Consider the following 19973-nt stretch of genomic DNA (forward strand, 5'->3'; position numbering starts at 1 on the left):
TCTCCATCCCACAGACAGAGAAACTAGGGCTCAGGGAAGTGACAGGACTCTGTTGTTAGTGGCCCAGCAGGTGCTGGGAAGGCTTCTGACAGCCCACCCTGCAAGTTTGCCATTTCAAAGCTGTGTTGCCTTCTCCCATTGGGGGACCCGGGAGCTGGGGGACGTGGCAGGTCACAGCCCAGTGTGGACAGAGCCTGTCTCAGGAAGATGGCCTTCATGTCCTCTCTCTCCGGCACTGGCCGAGGCCCAGGGAAGCCCCTGACGTCTCCGTGGTCAGCTGGAGCCGGCAGGTGAAGGAGGAAGAAGCAGAGGATGGACAGGGGACCTGAGGAGGAAGAGGGCTGTGAGAGGGGCGTGGGGGGACTTGGGAGGTCGTGGACACAGAAGGAAGAAGGGCAGGGAAGGGAGCGTGGGAGGCAGCCTGGCCGCAGGCCTCAGTGAGCTGCTCCTGCTCCTGCTGTCTGGAGGCTTCCAGCTCAGCCGGGAGCATGGCTTTCTTAATGAAGTTGCTGTTATTAGGCTGCAGGGAAATAAACCAGCGCGGGAAGGCCTAACTCATAAGCCGCAGTGCAGAGGGGAGGAGGGACACCGAGATTTTTGTTTTCTTAGAATCAAGGGTGAAAGCATGTTTGATCCACCTGATGCACGTGGGATTTTAGCCTGGGAAAGAGGGAGGGGTTAGGAGGAAAAGGAGCTGTGGAAATGGCACCAGCAGCGGAAGGGGGCGTTGAAGCATGACATTAATTAGGTGAACACAGAGGAACCAGGAAACTGGAAGTGTGTCTGTCTCTCTGCCTCTGTCTCTGTCCCTGTCTCTCGCTCAGTGGTTCTCAACGCTGCCAACCTCCACTCAGCCGATGCAGCCGCAGCCGACATCCACTGCGCCCCGTGGGCAGCAGTGAGTTCCACTGAGTAACGAAGGACCTGCCCGCTGGTCACTTCTCTTAGTTCTTCTGCCAACTCTAAGAGTTGTAGTCCTGGCTCTGCCACTAGGTAGCTTCATGCCTCGAGGCCATGCCTGTCCCTCTCCCTTGCGCTCAGCTGCCTCATCTGCAAAGTGGGGGTGGGGAGGAGAGGGAGGCAGAATCTCCCTTACAGAGCTGTGCAGAGAACCAAATGGGATCACACAGAAACAGGATTTTGTCAGTGACTCAGCACTGCAGAAATCAGAGGTGTGACTTAATTTGGTTTTATTCAATTGTTTCTTTTTTCCTGTGGGAGCTTGAGTACCTGGGTGGGGCTGACCCTCACACCTCCCTGACCTCTCCCTCCATCACTTTCTGATGATATCTTTCTGACTTGGCCTGTCAACTTCTCTGAGCTTTGGAATGGTTTGTTACACAGCACTAGGTGACTGTGACAGTCACCCATGCTACCTGTGCCTCTCTCTAAGAGTCAGACTCCTGTCAGGGAGGACTAACAAAAGTGGCAGAACTGGCTCCAAGCCTAGGCCTTGTCTCTCTACACAACAGCTCCCTCCCTTCCTGCTGCCTCCAAAATTCCTGGGATAGCTTGACTGTCTCGCTTAGCAGTCCAGAGCCTGAGCAGAGCAGGTGGCCCATTCTTGTCTCATTCACTGGGGTCTCCCTGCACCCAGCACGGGGCCTGGCACATGGTAGGCACTCAACAAATAGGCTTCCAATGTCTGCCTTGACTGCAGTGCTGCTCACGGTTAGCCTGTGGGTGAGGGCGGGTGAGTTCCCCTCTCCATCCCTCCCCCTCCTTCCCTGTAACATGATTGTGAAGCCACAGTACTGCTTCTCTGGGTTACTGTGAGGCTGATGAAGCACTTAGCATAGAACCCAGCTCAGGGTAAGAGCTAATCAACATGGTGGTTTGGTACAGTGATTCTCACTGTGTTGCTGTCAGTTCCAGGAGCTGGTGCAAGGTCTGGCATCGTTGGGGAGGGACACTGCAGGGACTGCAGGGGGCTACTGGGGACAGAGAACCTCTCTCCAGCCTGAGGCCGCACTGGCATAATTCTCTTCCTACAGCCACAACAGCTGGGGGTTGTGCCTTCTACTTCTGGAGATGCCCTAAAGATCAGCAGCCCAGTGACCTGGCTGAGGGAACCCACACTTTATCTAAGATCCCGCCCACTTCAGTGTCTAAACACGCTGGGGGACTCAGGTCGTAGGAGCTAAACACTGTGACTCAAATTGTCATAGCCAGCAAGCCCCATGCAGGTACAAACATTTTCTGAGCATCTTGTATGTCTACTGAGCACCTTGTATGTTTACTGAGCATCTTATACGTTTGCTGAGCACCTTCTGTGTGCCAGGCTCTGTGTGGAGATGCAGGGATGTCTCTCAAGAGCTCCTGGGTAGTTCTGGAGACAGACATAGACCTGAAATTGCAGCCTGTGACAGGAATGTTGACGGAAGTAAGGCAGCAAGCATTAGGGGCAGGAGGATGGAAGAGGACCTCTGTCTGAAGGGGTTCTCAAGGAGCCCTGGGAGTGTGGAGCTGTGACCCAGTTCACCAGCTCTAGACTTGGATGTGACCTGGCAGGTGCTGGCCAAGGTAGCAGAGTTCTGCATCCTATCAGCCCCAGCAATCTAGGACTCCATGGAAAGGTTTCCCTGATGCAAGATGGAGAATGACCTGGATTACCCTGAGCTGCATCAGCGAGGTTTGAAACCAACCAAAATCCGCAACGCAATGTCCTTAAAGGGACAGTCCTCTAGGATTTTGGGAGGGAAAAATCTTAGGATGTGTTGCAAAGCTTTAGAGTGAAATGAAAAGAGACTGTCTGGGGAAGTTAAAGACCCAGGACTCCAGCTGGGTTTATCCTTTTGTTCATTCTTTCACGCAGCAATATTCCCCAGTGCTGAGTGCCAGGCCAATGATGAAGCAGAAAGTATGTTCCTGGTCCCATGGAGCTCATAGCCTTGACTTCCAGGTACAAGCAAAAGGGGCAGATGAGATCAGGTCCCTCTGACCCTCCACTTTCCCTGCTGATGCCCTCCCCTTGGGCTCAGAAAGCCTATAGTCCGTATTTGTCTGTACTGGGTCCATCTCCCTACTGGACTGAGCCCCTTGTGGGCGGGACTGAGCCTTGTCCACTTTGCAAGTGACCATAGGCTCTGGAATTAGACTTGGGTTCAAATCCTGATTGCTACTTATCGCCTGGGATGACGCCAGCCCAGTGCGCTGCAGTGAGTTATAACGCTTGTGGACACTCTCAGCCCGTCCTGCCCTCTACCAAGTGCTCAGCACGCAGCAGCTGCTCTTCTTCCTACAAATACTATTGTTATTCTGGCCTCTCTTGGGGGATCTGGTCCACAGAGAGCCTGGTTAAGGCCAAACCAAACTGGCTTGAGCTGGACTGGGCGTGGCCATTCCTACCCCTTGTCCCCACCCCTTCAGGGGCCTCTGCTGGCTGCTGGCCCAGCACAAAGGCTGTCTGTCTGCCTCTCTCTCTCTCTCTCTAGCTTCTCCATATTGCAGGTTAAATGCAGGATCTCAGATTCCAGCCTCCGGGAAAGGAGACACCAGGTCCAGGCTCTGTTTCCACCTTTGTTGTACAGAGCATTGTCTGTCTTCCATGTTCCCGTCCCTCAACCTCCTCCCCATTCAGGTTCCTCTGCCCCGCCTGCAGCAGCCCCTCTCATCCTTGTCTGAGCAGAGGAGGGAGAAATAATTTGTTTTCATGTCTTTTATTTCATTTTCAGCCACACACTATTTCTGTAAAGTGGCAGAGCAAGGAGGTTATCCCCATTTTACAAAAGGAGAATCCAAAGCCCAGAGAGGTTCAGTGGCCAGCCCAAAGAAACAGGGTTTGTTAACACCTCAGTGAGGACTGCAGCCCAGGTCTCATGACTCCAAGACTAATGGGTTTATACCTCACTGAGCTGGTTCCCAAAGGTCCCAGACACAGTAATGGTGAGAAAAGAGACTTTCTCAGAAGTCCAGAGGCCTTCAGCGGGACAGTTGAGTTTCCTTTTCCAAGCTTATTCTGGAATCACTGACAGGCTGGTTCTTTCAGGGACTAGCCAGGGAGTTTAGGACATGTCCACCCAGGCTGGGGAAACAGGGGTAAGTATGGGTGCAGCTTCAGGCTCTCTTTGGCGAGACCCCTGGGCCCTCCCCAAGCAGGAGGTGGGAGCTGGTGCTTTGTGGGGTGTGCCCTGCAGACCAGTGGCAGCCAGGCTGCAAGCTGCTTCTTAGAAGGAGAAATGGAGGCAGGGGTGTGGAGATACCCCAGTAAGGCCTTGCAGGGGCGGTGGGGGTCAGGCCAAGGAGTTTTTACTGCTGCATTCAGAGGGGGCTTAGAATCTCATCTAAGTGTAGACCTAGAATCCTGGCTTTGCTGCTTACAGCTGTCACCGTGGGAAGGTGAGTTTCATCAACTCTGAGCCGGAGTTTCATCACCTGTAGGTTCCTGTGGAGACTGGATGGAAACAGCTTGCTCAGGAAGCAGCATGCTGCCACTGTGGGAAACTGCTGCTGTGATCTTCCCATGGGACTGCCCAGCGGGGAAGTGAGGGGCAAGTTCCTGTCACTTAGCATCTTTGCTCCCATTCCACCAAGTGCTGGTAGGTTCTCCATTGTGACAACCAGCAACTTCCCTGTCTGCCCGCGGGTACGCAGAACTTTCCCCAGGTGAGAGCAACTTCTCCCCACCTCGCACCTCCTCTCTGATCTTAGCACGTGCTTTTGCTCATAACTCCCTGGTCTCTCCGCGCTGACCCAGAGGCTCCCCTGTGCCCAAGTGCCTGCGGGGATGTGTGTGTGCTGTTTGCCTGCCTCTCCCTCTGGGATATCTCTACCTGGGCCGGGCACACGTTAGGTGCTCAGAATGTGGTCCCGTGCTGGTGCGTGGCTGGACTGACTCTCCTGCTGCCCTGTGCATTGGGAAGAGGAAGGATGCGGTGATTAACTTGGAATGTCATGTATACCCATGGCTCAGGTGTTCCAGGGTGCACTTAATGGAAAAGAGTGACAGTGCCCTTGGAAGGGGAATCAGGTTGCTTGCCGGCTGGAGGCCTGGGTGGACATGTCCCCTAGGAGACTTGGTGAGGAAGAGGGAGTCAGATGCTCTGCCTGGCCGACTGGGGGCAGAGGCCCAGAGAGGCAGGACTGAGAGACTGGGCCAGGCTGCCTGCATCTACACCCAACCAGGCCCTCCCTCTCAGGGCCTGACTGAGGAAGTGGACTGGGTAGGTGGTGCAGTGGGCTGAGGCTGAGGCTGAGACATCAGGCTGAATACGCAGGACTGGCTCCCTGAATCCCTCGCTGTGTTCATAGTTTTACTTCATGAACCATGAAGAGACTTCAGACGGATTATCAGCCACATTTGACAAATGTGGTAACTGAGGCTTAGAAACTGAGGCCGAAAGTCACACGGCCAGGAGGTGGAAAAGGCAAGAACAGAACTCTCTCTGGGGACGGTGCTCTTTGGGGGCTGTGATGGTCAGTGGTGGCTCCTGAGCCTGAGAAGGTTCAGATCTTGCTCCCCTGTGTCTACAGCTCTGGGACTATGGACACAGCAGCACTGTGTTGGATGGGCCCTGGGTGAGGAGGAGACAGCAGTTCTGGGTGGCCCCTCAGCCTGGAGGCTGCTCAGCTAAATGCCAACCTCAAAGGGAACAGGGGCCATGAGGCCATTCCCAGCCCAAACAGAGCCAGATGTGAGAGGCAAAGCCCAGGAAAGTTGGGGTAAGCTCTTCTGGGGTCACAGCAGAGCTGCTGTTTTGTGTCACCCCAAAGTCAACCCTGGAGAAACAACAGAAGCAAGAGAGAAATATGGATTCTGGGAAGTAACAAACAAGCAGACAAAGGAATGTGAGAAGCTCAGGGAGACCGCAGGCCCTGCGAGCTGGCGCCTGGGCTGGGGAAGCTGCAGCCATTCAGGTTCGGGGGAAGGGGAGGGTGGACTCAGCAGTGGGAGAATAGGTTGGAGGAAGTCTTTGTTCGTTCTGCTCGCTCTCTCCCTGGCAGTACCTTGGGGCAATCATTGCCTGCTCCTTTACTGATAACATTGTGACAAAAGCCCGACTGGAATGAAGATTAATAAATAGATGTTGATAGACCAGCTGCCTCATACTTTCTCTCACTGAATCCCCAGAGCTAGTTTGTTAAAAGTCAGGACTTCCTTCTGTCAACCATGTCTCTCCTTAAAGGCTTAGAGATGAGACCCGGACTCTATTTCCGTGGTGACTGGGGCTCCCCTGGTGCTCGTGCCCGCCCTTAACCCCAAGGGACTGACACAGCAGCTTTGATGATGCGTCTTCATTACTCATCACCAGACAGACTAGCTGATACCAGGGGGGTGTAAACAGAGCGAAGTAAAGAGATTGAGAGAGAATCTCTCCTATGAAAGAAAGACAACATACTAAACAGTACACGCCAACTGGAGCATCCTTAGAACAAATGGACTGTGAAAATATGTATCAGCAATATGAAACAAGGGCTGGGCATCGTAAGAAAAAAGGCCAAATTAGTAAATTCGAAGATCACTTCAAAGAACTCCCACACAGTAGGAAAGGATTCATAGACAAACAAACAAACAAACAAACAAAAAACGAAACCAGAAAAGCTAAGAAGTGGCAGCTAGAAGAAGAAATACTGACATCTGATCACACGAATTGCAGAGGCGAGAACAATATAAAAACTGAATGTTTGGAAAAAATAACCAAGATGGAATTTTCCACAGTAAACGAAAGACAAAACGCCTTAGATGTGAAAGCGCTCACAAAGTAGTGCAGAACAAGAAAGATAAGGAAATCCACAATAGACACATTGTAATAAAAACTAATAATATCAAAGTTTTCCAGAGAGAAAGAAATGATCACCCACAAAGAGACAAAATCAGATGATCATTGGACTTCTCAACAGCCATAGGGAATGACATTTCTGAAGTTGTGACAGAAAGAGCTTTGAGCTTAGACTCATGTCTAGTGAAACTCTCATTCAAATTTGAAGAAATAAGAAATATATTCTAGGATTTACAAAGCTTTCAAAGATTTGCTACATAAAGATTTAAATTAAAATTGCTTCTGGAGAAGGTACTCAAATAAGAAGGAAAACAATTCTAAGAGGTTCTTTAGAGATACGAGAAGTAAAAGTGATCAAGTATCCTGGTAAAGACAATTGTCTTAAAAAACAACAAAGATGGCTAAGACAAGTGATGGAAAAAGAGAACACACATGCATAAGAACACAGAATTAAAATTCGAATCTAGAAAATGTCAGCATGAGGATGTGGACTGAGGTGGGGAAATCAAAGAGGCAGGAGAATATTAAGGTACTTGTCATGTTAGGAGAAATTATAATTACTTATTTGTATAAGCTCTCAATAGGGACACACACACATGAGTACAGTGTTTTTAACTACTTTGAAAACAAAAATAGAATGTATAGCTTTTCAACTAACAGAAGAATCTATCCAGTTGAAAGTTGGAAAGTAGGGAAAAAAAGAAACAGAAAGTACAGTAAATGGAAAATAGAAAAGAAGATGGCAGTAGAAATAAGTCTTGTATCAATAGCAATTTTATTTGAGATAAATAGATAAAACTAGAGACTCTAATATTGGGTAAGAAAATAAGATCTAATAATATATGCCCTAAGAAGACACATTTGAATTTAAAGACCAGCATTATTGAAAATAAGAGCATGACAAAAGATTAAAAGGATTGAATTAATTGGATTGAAGGATTTAATCCAAGAAATTAAAAGGATTGAAATAGATATACCAGGAAAATGAACCAAAGTTGGCTGAGATAGCAATCTTAATAACTGACAAAATGGAAATTAATGCAAAAAGATCACAAGAGACAAAGAAGGATATTAAGTCCTGGTAGAAGGAAAAATAAAATGATATAGCCATAATGAACACATAGACAACGAGTAACACAGTTTCAAAACACATCAAGCAACAACTTGACAGAACTGTAGGAAAAAATACATAAATCACAACTGTAGCAGCAGATTTTTTTAAATCGTGATTGAAACTGATAGATCAACCAGAGAAAAAAAGCAGAACATTTGAAGAACTGAATAACTAATAATCTTGAGCTTATACTGAGCTACAGATATAGCCTTACACTGAACACATTCCTTTTAAGCAGAGGGAGTATTTATGACCATGAATTAGGCCGTAAGAGAAGTCTCAGTAAATTCTAAATGATCGGTATCGTTCACACTATGATTTGTGATAACACAATAAAATTAGAAATGAATAAAATAAGGAGCTATAATGTCATATATATTTGGAAACTAAATAAAGTATTACTGTATAACTTTTGAGTTTACAAGAAAACCATAAAGGAATGTAGGAAATATTTAAAACTGAATAATAATGAAAACGTTATACATAAATTTTTATAGGATACAGTTAAAACCATATATAGAGCAAAATTTATAGCTTCAAATACATTTATTAAGAAACAAAAAAGTTAACAATAATGAGTTCAGTGCTCAACACAAGAAGTTAGAAAAAGAGTCACAGAGCAGAATAAAATAGACGGAAGGAAAATAATTAAGAAAAGGATAGAAATCAATGAAATGGAGAACAAAAGTAGGGGAGATTAATGAAGCCAAAAGCTGTTTCTTAACAAAGATTAACAAGATTAAGAAAAAAATCTTTAGCAAGACTGACCTAGAAATATAGAGAGAAAACACAAATAAATGATATATGGAATAAACAGGGGGAAATAGTTATAGACACAAAAAATATTTTAAAACATTATGATCAAATATGTGCTAATGAATTTGAAAACCTAGATAAAATGTGAGAATGCCTAGAAAAATATAAAAATCCAAAATTGATGCAAGAAGACATAAAGAAAGTGAAAAGGGAGTCAAAGAGCTCCTCTCCCCGAACTGTCTAGACTTTAATGTTTTTACATTTGATTCTTCCAAAATGTCAGGGAAAAAAGTAAATTTCTATCTTATCTGTGTTGTTCCAGAAATTTTTATGTATTATTGAATTACGAAAATTGTATTAACATAGCTGTGGAAATCCTAAATAAAAATATTTGCTAATTGAATCTACCCATGTACTAAAAATAATACATCATGAAATATTCTAAAGGAGTAAATCATGATTGTCTCAATCGGTGCAAAAATATTTTTGATGAAGTTCAACAACATTTTATAATAAAAACCCTTAGTAAACTAGTAAACAAGATTATATAATAATATCCTATTTCAACAATTATATTTGATGACAAAACTTTAGATGCGTTTATTCTCTTTAACGTGGAGAACACGGAAAGGATGCCCACCATCAACATTACTGTTTAACATAGAACAAGAGATCACAGCCATTGCTCTGTGGAAAGATATTGAAGTGAGGAGGTGAGATTGGAAAGGAAGAGATAAAACACTTCTTTTTGTAGATAATATTATCATATACATAAAAACATAGAATCAATAGACAATTAAAATGAATGAGAGTTCAGCAAGTTCGCCAGATAGAAGAGGGACTTAAAAAGGAAAGGAAAGCATTTCTCTATGCCAGCAACAGTCAACTGAAAAATGTAATAAGATACCATTCATGATAACAAAGCCCTAAAGCATCTAGGAAAGAATCAAGAATACATAAGACTTCTTTGTAGAGAACTTAAAAATCCTAGTAAAAGATGAAATGGATGATTTAATGTTATTAAAAATGATGTCTTCCTAAGTTAATTTTTAAATTCAATAAAATTTAATGAAAATTCCATTTGGTTTTTGGAAGGACTTTATAAAATTACTTTAAAATTTATCTGGAAGATAAAGATCCACAAATAGGTCAACTTTAAAAAAGAAGAGGGGGAGGGTATAGCTCAATGGTAGAGCACGTGCTTAGCATGAACAGGATCCTGGGTTCAGTCCCCAGTACCTCCATTATAAATAAATAAATAAACCTAATTACCAACCGCCCCCCCCCAAAAAAAAAACAGAAAAAAAGGAGGGTAAAGATCTTGCCTCATCAGATATTAAGACATTTTTAAAAAGCCATATTTATTAACACAGTGTAGTAAAGTTCAAGGACAGACAGATGGACTAAAGGAATAGACTAGAAGGCTCAGACATAGACCTTAATATATAATAAATGTAGAGAAGATGATTGACTGCTTAGAAAGTTGATGTTAGGAAAAGTGGCTCCCTATATGGAGAAAAATAAAAAATAGACCCCTATCTAAAACCACATACAAGGTAAAAGGTACAACTATAAAACCAGAAATGCACGAAAATATATTTGTAACCTAGAAGATTGTAAAGACTTCTTCAACAAAACTTGAAAACACACCAGAATTAAGAATTTCTAGTCAATGAGGTGCATCAGGACAAAGTTAATAGACAGATGGCAGACTGGGAGAGGACATTTCAATATCTAAAAACAACAAGGAGTGGGTATCTAGAACATACAAGGGAAAAAGGGCCAAGAATATGGGCAGACAATTCACAAAAGAAGAATCTTTAAATGTATCTTTAAAACAAAAATGAGATATCACTGTTAGACTGGTGAAAAAAATCATAAAGTTGGATAACACCAGGTGTACAAGAAAATGTGGGAACAGGCACCGCTAGTGAAGTGTCAGACGTGAGCGTCCCGGTCAGATCAAGTGTATGCATGGCCTGTGAGCTAGCGATTCCTGACCCTGGTGTATATCCCAGAGAAGTGCTCATCCAGGTCCGAAGGAGATGAACATAGGAATAGCCATTGCATGTCTGGTGGTAGGGAGTTGAGGCAAGCTAGGAGTTCCTTGTGTGGGGGAAGGGGAGTGCACAGGACTGGTAGATAGAGTGACCAACTCACCCTGGCTTGACCATGACTTTTCTGCTTTTAGACCTGAAAGTTTGTGTCCCAGGAACCCCATAAGTCCCAGGCAAGTCCTAGGACGACTGGTCACCCTAATGTGTGTTGGATGTGTCCCGTCTGTACTGTACTGTAGGAGCAATAGCTTAACAGATCAAGATGGATGGAACTTGAAAATGGTGCTCATACTACTGAGCCATAAAAAATACTAAAATAATGCCATTTTCAGCAACATGGATGGACCTAGAGAATGTCATTCTAAGTGAAATAAGCCAGAAAAAGAAAAATACCATATGATATCACTTATATGTGGAATCTAAAAAAAACGGACAAACTTATTTACAAAACAGAAACAGACTCACAGGCATAGAAAACAAACTTATGGTTACCGGGGGGAAGGGGGTGGGAAAGGATAAATTTCAAGATTTGCAGATACTAACTACTATATCTAAAATAAACAAGTCTATACTGTATAGCACAGGGAACTATATTCAATATCTTGTAGTAACTTACGGTGAAAAAGAATATGAAAATGAATACATGTATGTTCCTATCTGACTGAAGCATTGTGCTGTACACCAGAAATTGACACAACATTGTAAACTGATTATACTTCAATTAAAAAAATATTTTAAAAAATGGTGCTTGGTGAAACAAAGTGAAATACATAACATGACACCATTTAAGTAAAATTTTATGCTCATGAGACACCACCACCAATGTTGTAAGAACACACAGGAAATCAAAAGATACACACACTAAATACACTTGGATGGTTGTCTTTGGAGGGAAAGAATATAGAGATGAAAGAATGCAGCCATCCATCCGTCCATCCATCCCTACTTACATGTGGAAAACCAAGAGGGGACCTTGAAGGGACCAATGAGATGATGTGCCATAAGTGGAGACAAATGATTTTCTCAACCTCTGAGCCCGAGGTTTGTTCATAAGAATAAAAAAGCTTCCTGGGGACACGCAGTGGGAGAGGTAGCCCACCAGCTGTTGGAGAGGAAAGGGTGAGGTCCATGTGAGACCATGTTTGTTGGAAGCCAGGTGGGTTAGCCTAGCCCCCAACATGCCAGGGGAGGAAGCCCCTCTAGGCCTGTTGCATGAGTCCAGCTGGCCCTTCTCAATGCCAGTCGCTCTGCATGGGGCTCTCCTGCACAGAGGTGGAGGGTGGAGGTGGGGAGGGAGCCTCCTCCCAGGAAGCGAGGAGCTCTGGGCAAGCCGCCCCTCAGGGTGTAGGCCCAGAATTGCCCCAGGAGAAAGGGAGGTGCTGGCTCCCCCCTGGGGTGGGGGCTGGTGCTGCCCCAAGAGTATCCTACCTCATCGAAGTCAGCCACATCCTCACAGTTCTCCAGCACCCGGGAGTAGAAGGATTGCCCTGGGTGGGGGAAAGAGGAAATTAGAGTCAGACACCCTGGATCACAAGCTGGGGTCAGATCTCTTGCCCTGGGAGTCATCATTATAGCATTGGGGTTCACGCAGCCCTTGTTAACAACCCTGGGACCTCCTATCTGTATGGCACCCTCCAGGATGAGGGGAGTTCCCATATTGCCTTGTCTGACCCTCTCAGCAGCCCCGTGAGGCAGGCAGGTCAAAGGCCATTAGCTCCATCTGACAAGGGGGACACTAACGTACAGGAAGGCACCAGGCTGGTCAGAGGTAGACATGGGAATGGAACCCCGGTGTCTCCTCCACTGTGCTGCATTCCCAGGGGCTCTCTTGGCCTCCGTTTGCTGCCTCTGCAGCTCTACTGGCTTTCCCTGGCCTGCAGCTCCTCTGAGCAGAAGCCTGGCCCCGAGGGCGTGGGTGCTTCCCAGCTGACAGCTCTCTTCTAGAACTATGTCTGCAGCCAGCCCTGGGACAACCAGACACATCCCAGGCCTTCTTTCCCATAAGAAGGGCCTTAACTTTCCTCTACTTTCCTTTTCCTACTGGCACGGGAAAGAGAGTGTGAGAGGGGCTGCATGTCCCCGGACCCCACCACCACCCCACACTCATACACCACCCACTGAGGCAAAGTAAGGCTGCCCACTTTTCTAGCCCATCCAGTCAGAACAGGCCCAGGTTGCTGCAAGAACCACAACCAGGAGAGAAGGAGGGCAGGGGAGGAGACATGGGTCAGTCCAGTTCACTTTGAGAAACATTCACTGGAGTCTAGACATACGGAGCCACCTTCTGGAGACTTAAGACAGAGGGATGGATAAAGTGCACAGGGCCCTGCCCTCAGGGGGCTGACGGTCTAGTAGCGGAGGGCAGGGAACCAGAATGTGTCACCAGGCCAACACCATACGATACCCCAAGACACAATTTTGCATGAGATAGAGAAGTGGTTCAGAGAAGGAAGGATAAATACTGTTTTTTGGGGGGTGGGGTGGGGGTGGGAACACATGGAAGAGGCTGTAATTTCTTTGAGGAGAAACCTAGAGATAGGGTGGACTAAAAAGAAATTATTATTTAGGAATAATAAATTAGTATCTGTCGACTGTACACCAAAAAAGTAGAATGTATAATAGAATCCTGTTTATTTAAAAAAAAAATCCAAGCCTAATTGTTTTATAGGTGAATGGATGAAAGTCTCAAACCATTGAAAGTGGTTATCACTGAGCAGGGGGAGTGAAAAGAGACTGAAAGCAGTATCCTTTGGTTTTTTACTGCATACACTTGAATTTGACATTTTTTCAATGACCGTGTTTCACTTTTGTAGTTGAAAGAAGGCTTTTAAATCCCCACCAACCTAAACTAGCAAACCATTTCACTGAAAGGCTACCTCCAGGTTGAACTCAGTCCCACTCTGAGGGTTAGTTTGGGTTGTCGCTGGTGGGCAGGCTGGGGACCCAGGAGAGACTTGGCAGTGGGGGAGCACGCTGTCTTTTCTCCCCATGGTAATGCTGGAGACCCAGCAGACCAGCGCCAGACCAGGGAGGAGTTGGACTGAGCCCTCTGTGACCCTTGGCGGTGACAGAGCTCCATCCCACTCCCCTTTCTCTCCTGGCGTTGGTTGCCTCACCTGGATAATAAGAGAGTTGGTACAGAAATCTCTGAGGCCTGCCTGGTTTTTAGAATTCAGGAGCAAGTCCTAGTTCAGTACAAAGCTGACAAGGAAGAGGTCAGGGGTTTGATGCCAGACTCAGGTGCATGGTCTGAGGAAGTGTGTGTGTGTGGGGTGTGTGTGTGGTGTGTGTGTGTGTGTGTGTGTGTGTGTGTGTGTGTTGGAGGATGGAGGCACATAAGGAGGGACTGCACCCAAGATAATGAGGAAGAAGCTATAAGGCAAAAGCTATAGACACAGAAAATAGAGGTGAAGTAGACAGATGGGAAAGAAAGACTCTTTAGCACTAGCTGGGGATAAAACACAACGAAACAAAAAACTGAAAAGAAAAATCTCAACCACAAACCGCAAGGCAGGCTGGGGAGGGGAGGGAAGCATGAGGGGTGGTGCCTGAGCTTTTAATTTTTCCCACAGGCAACATGCAATGCTAATTGAGAATCAGGTGAGCATAGCTGTGCACTGGGGGCTTCCCCCAAGGACCTGCTACTCTGAATAATCAAAGGCCTTTTCATCCTGGAAGATGGTAATGAGCCTGGATGAGTCTGTGTTCAAGGGTTTCCCCAGAGTGAAACTGAGCAACCCAGCCAAAAAGGAGGTGGGGAGGGAGCGGCCCAGTTGATATCAGGGTTTGAATGTAGGACTCAAACCGGCCCCGGCTGCATATTTCCTACAGCTTCATTAGAGAGGACGTAAAAGACCCTGAAATCAGCCATTGCAGAATGTACACAGAAGGGCTGTGTAAAAGCCTCATTGTCTCAGGCTCTGGGGATTTAAATGTGGTGAACATTGTCAAACAGTATGAGCTAAATTTTACCTCTAGATATTAAAAAAAAAAAGTTTTGCTGAAAAAAAAATCAAATCAATGGTAAAGAAACAGTGGGAAGGACAACTTATTAAGAAAACAGAATGTCCTTAAGCATGTTGGGAAAGCCACTTTTCAGGAGGGTTTGTACCGGGGAAGAGATCATTCCAGTGGTCTTTTTCTATTCATTAGGGCAGACCCCGGGGACCCCTGTCACCCCTTCCAAGTTATCAATGGGGATTACTAATCCATCTCTCATTTCAAGTTCATTTCCACTTAACATCTATTCCACTCAATACCTGTCTTGACATTTCAGCTTCTTTTTAAATGATTTTCAGACAAAACCATTTAAAATCCCAATATCCAATCACCCTTGTCGCCACAGAGATTGAGAATAAGGCTTGAGAGAAAGAAAATAGCCTTGTTCCCTGCAGTGGAGAGGCTTTTGTGAATAGAGTGAGCGGATTAGGTGGGGAAAATTGAACAGCATCCTTCTTCCTTTGGAGGCTCGTGGGATAGCTGAGCTGTTTGGTTTGAAATAAAGTCCTCCTTGAGTCAATAAATGAAGTTTGGATTGCAGACTCTGTGCACACAACTGTAATAGGTGCCACGACATCAGATATACCCAAATGGAGGGCCACAGGAGTCCAAAGCTTACTAGAAGTAAGTCATATGTCCTTTGCTGTTTTTAACTATTCATACTCCTAATTGAAGTTCTTGTCTCGTGTGCAGAATGGAGTGCTAGCTTTCATGTGATGTGACTTAAGGGTACAAAACATCCCATCTGCACCGATCAGTTCTCTCTTCCAGACAGTCTACCTTGCTAGAGCCAGACCTCGAGAAAAGGCAAGCATGTAGGGACTGGGCTGTGAGCCGATGTGCCTTCATTCATCCCACACGTAAGAGGGTCTTCTGTTCCCATGGCATCAGCACAGCCATTCAGCTGTGGAGGAGGGTGGGCCAGGGGTTGTACAAAGATAATTTGCATTGGGATGCTCCCTGAACAATCTTGTTACAATCCAGAAGAGGGATAGGTCAGGAATGTAAAAGGCTACTACATAAGGCAAAATTTGGTTGTTGGCATGCAAAAAAGTGTAAGTAAAATGAGAACACGGGAAAAGGAGAAATGATCTCAACTTAGCAGCTCAAGGAAGGCATTTACACTGGAAGATCGGATAGAATCTAGAAATGCAGAGAAACTTGGGGAAAGGGAGAGAGAAGGGACGTCAGGCAGAGAACGGTGATGTAAGCAAAGGTTTGAATGTGTAGAGCAGAGAATGGAGCCCGGAAGGAGACACAGGACAGGTGAGTTCTGATGGTGAAGGTGAAAGGGAAAAGGGTCTCCCCTCAGGGAGCAGCCCATCCATCCAAGGAAGACCTGGAGTTGGGGACGTTCTGGGGTCCTGGGCGGGCACACGGTGGGGGAGGAGATCCTAAAGTGGAAGGGAATAAGCTTCGGGGACATGATGGTTTTGCTCAGGACCTAGCCCTCTGGGCTGTATCAGTACCGGACACTCCTCTTGCCCCTGTGTGAGCTGAGAAATAGGGAAAGCACTCTGCTTGTGACCCAGACCCGTAAGTGTTATTTCTTGGTGTTTATTTACAACCAGCCAAACCCGACTGTCTGCATTGCCTGGGAAGACACAACGGAGGGCGGCCTGGCCAGCACCCATTCCCTGCTGCAACGCTGTGACGTCCCACCCTCACCCCCCTTTCCTCCACAGCAGCTCAAGAGTGGTGGCCCCACTGTTTTCAGTCCCCCCTAGTTCAGATCAACCTGTTCCTTCTGAATGCCAGCTACTCCCATGAGTGCGGGGAAGCAGGGCCCAGGCATCCCTGTGTGTAGAAAAAAGAGCCAGGCTGAGTCAGGTTTGGGGCCTGGGATTGTGGCTCAGGGCTGGGAGGCCCAGAGGGGCTAGTCAACCCCTCAGGGTCTCAGAGTCATTGTAATTACCCTGAGGGGCAATTACCCTGGACGAACCTTCATCCTGGAACCACTCTGAAAGTCAGCAAAAGACTGTTTCTGTGAACGTCTGAGTAAAGCATCAAGTCTCTTACAAGCACAAGGGGCCACTGGACAGGGGTTGAGACTCGTGAGCCAGACTCTGAGTTCAAAGCCCCGCTCTACTGCTTGCTGGCCGTGTGCCCTCGAAGAAGTTCACCTGTCTTTGTCTTAGTTTCCTCATCTATAAAATGGAGAAAATGAAGTGCTTACACCTGGTACACAGCTCATTACCCAATTAAAAAATGGCTATTATTCTACTAAAGTGTTTTCTTTCTCCTTTTGACATGTAAGTTATGTCTTAAGTATAAAAATGGTTTCCTCCAACATTAACCACATTTTATAGCTTATTTTAGTAGTATATAATCAGGAACCATTTTCTACCTCATCTTATATAATATTTTTCAAGATTTAGGTATTTTAAGGATGATTACCTCTTTTTTTTTAAATGGGTAAATTTTACATTCACAGATCTTAAGCACACAACTCAATGAGTTTTGATAAATGCGTATACTTGTGTCATCACCATACAATCAAGATCCATCAATCAAGAACATTCCTAAGCCTTGAGATGTCCCCTCGTCCCCCACTTTCCAGTCAATCTCTACCCTCCCTAGGTAAACCACTGCTCCGATTTCTAACTTTTGATTTTAAACTTTGTATAAATGGTTTTGTACAGAATGTACTTTCTTGTGTCTAGCTTCTTGCAGTTAAGGTAATGCTTTTGAGATCCACCCGTGTTGTTGCACGTATCAGTAATGCGTGCTTATTGTCGAGCAATTTCTGTCGTATGAATATTCCGCAACTTGCTGATCCATTTTCTACATGATACTTTTGGGGTTGCTTTCAATGTTGGGCTCTTGTGAGTAAAACATACGCTTTGGGAACATTCTTGCAAAAGTATTTTTGTGGACCTACCATTTCATTTCTCCTGGGGAAGTATCCCAGAGCAGAATCACTGGGTCAGGTGTATGTTTAACTTTATAAGAAACTGCCAAACAGTTTTCCAAAGTGATTATACCATTTTACAATCCCATCCACGGTGTAAAAAAAAAAAGGTAATTGTTCCACATCCTCACCAGCTTTGGGCATTGTTAGACTTTTACATTTTAGTGCATGTGAAATCATGTCTTATTTTGGTTTTGAGTATCATTTCTCTGATGACTAATGATGTTGATCACACTTTCATGTGTTTATTGGCCATTTCTATATTTCACTTTTTGAAATATCTGTTTAAGTCTCTTGACTATTTAAAAAATGTGGTCATTTGTCATTTTCTTATGGATTTGTCAGGGTTCCTTATATATTCTGGCTACTTGTTCTTAAATGTGTTGTGAATATTTTCATCTGATTCTTTCTCATTACATTTTAAAATGTGTTTTTGATGAATAGGAGTTTTTGGTATTTAAGAAATCCAATTTGTCAATTTTTGGTGAAGTTGATTTATGTTTAGTGAAACATTTAAGAGATCTTTGCCTAGCCCAAGAATATAATAAAAATATTCTATAGTTTCTTCTAGAAGCTTATAGTATTTTTTTAAATGTTCAGTTTATGATCCATATTGAATTAATTTATGTGGGTGTTTGGCTCCCTGATCCCCCTTGGATAGACAGCTGGGGGTGGGAGCAGTTCACGGTTGAGGATACTGAGCCAAAGAGTGTCAGTGCCACAGAGGAAGAAGAGTTCAAACCCACTAGGGAGTGAATACCTCAAAGACATACTGTTTCGTATTCATTGTGATGACCAGGCTCAGTGCTCAGCAGATGACTCAATTAGAAGAACTAGGAGCAGTTCCCTGTCTTGAAGGTGTTTAAAGTTAGTGCAGCATGCAAACTGGGGCAGTTTTTGAACCGCAAAGCACCCTAGGTGAGCTGAGGGAGGAGCACATACACAGTACTGCAAGGGAGGAGGAGGGCTTCGTGGAGAAGGTGATGGCTGAGCTGGGCCCTGAAGGATGCACAGAATCAATGGAAGTTCTCAAGGTGGAGGCAGCAGAAGAAATACGATGTCTCAAGGCTTGGAGACATAGAACCCTTGGCATCTTGGAGGAATGGCAGAAAGTTCAGTGTAGTGGGAACGCAGTGGGGTGGGGTGGGGAGAGGGATAAGGAGGAAAAGTCAAAAGGCTTGATAATGTATACCTCTGTGCCAGTTACCAGGTCAGGTGAATTACGTGGAGATAGGATCCAGCCTCCAGAGATTACCCATCTCACTCATCAAAATCCCCAGTCCCAGCTTTTTGAAAGCTCAGGGATGGAGAGAAAAAGAAGATCATGAGGCTGGCTCCAGGCAGTCTGTCACTTCATTCTCTGACAGCCCAGGGACCCATGCCTGAGGGTTTGAACCGGGCTGAGAACTGGGCAGATGGTTGGACTAGAGAAATTTAGAGGCCCTTCCATGGCTCTATGACTGATGCTGGGAATTACTTCGGGAGTTGAAAAAGGGCAAACCTTCAGCTAATACTGCCTCCTTTTGAGTAGTGACCTGTAGTCAAGATGGCTCCTCCCCAGGCAGCCCACCCCTGATCCTGGCTGCAGACCTCTGAGTTAGATGCGGACCATGGGCTCCATCTTGCTTCTGGGACATGGAGGCCCTGAGGCTCTGTGGTCTACATGCGTGATGAGGACTGAGGCCCAGACCTTCTAGTACCTCCTGTCTGACTCAATGGACTACAACCCAGCAGGGCAGGGCCTGTGTCTTCTTCATCCCCAGCCTGGTTCCTGGCCTGGTCACAAACATCAGCGCAGTCAGTGAGTGAAGGAATAAGGGCAGGACCAGATTAAGAGTGGTGGTTGGGGTAGTAAGAGCCACAAGCTACAGATGGAGCTGGGTGGTGCATGAGGAGTGCGCCTGAGGGTAGTAAGATGGCCAGCTGACCTGGGTGATGGGAAAAGAGGGGTGGCCAGGGACAAAGCTGGTTCATGCCTAGCCCACATGGGAACGGGGGCCTCCAGGGTGGTCTGCCCCAGGCCCGGGTTCCTGTGGAACATCTCAGCTGGGGGCCCTACAGAGCAGGGGCCAGGCCAGTTTCTTGGCACAGGTTGGGAACCCCTCAGACATGCTCTCCTCCCCTATTTATAGCTCACATGGTGCCCTCTCTAATCACTCCTGGCTGACAGAAGGAAGTTGGGCTCGAGAGAAGATGACTCAGAAGCCAGCTGCTGCCCCAAGTGGCAGTGGAACAGCCACCTCACAAACACATCGGTTGTTTCCATGCTCTTTCCTCAAACTCTCCCGTACCTATTGCTTCACTGAAGCAACCTAGTGAGGTGGGTCTTATCATCATGCCCACTTTACAGATGAGGAAACTGAGGGTCAGAGAGGTGAAGTAAGTGGCAGAACCCTGGTAGGACCCAGGATTTCTGA

General features: G+C 45.9%; 1 protein-coding gene across 1 annotated transcript in view; it reads right to left on the reverse strand.

Annotated features, from left to right (window-relative positions):
- OTOF (otoferlin) overlaps positions 1-19973 on the reverse strand; it is an 83276-nt gene that overhangs the window by 60697 nt on the left and 2606 nt on the right. Inside the window, 1 exon segment of the mRNA XM_032497193.1 lies at positions 12075-12133. Coding sequence (XP_032353084.1) covers positions 12075-12133 — 59 coding nt within the window.

Source organism: Camelus ferus, chromosome 15, assembly GCF_009834535.1.
Source record: "Camelus ferus isolate YT-003-E chromosome 15, BCGSAC_Cfer_1.0, whole genome shotgun sequence".
Taxonomy (NCBI): Eukaryota; Metazoa; Chordata; class Mammalia; order Artiodactyla; family Camelidae; genus Camelus; species Camelus ferus.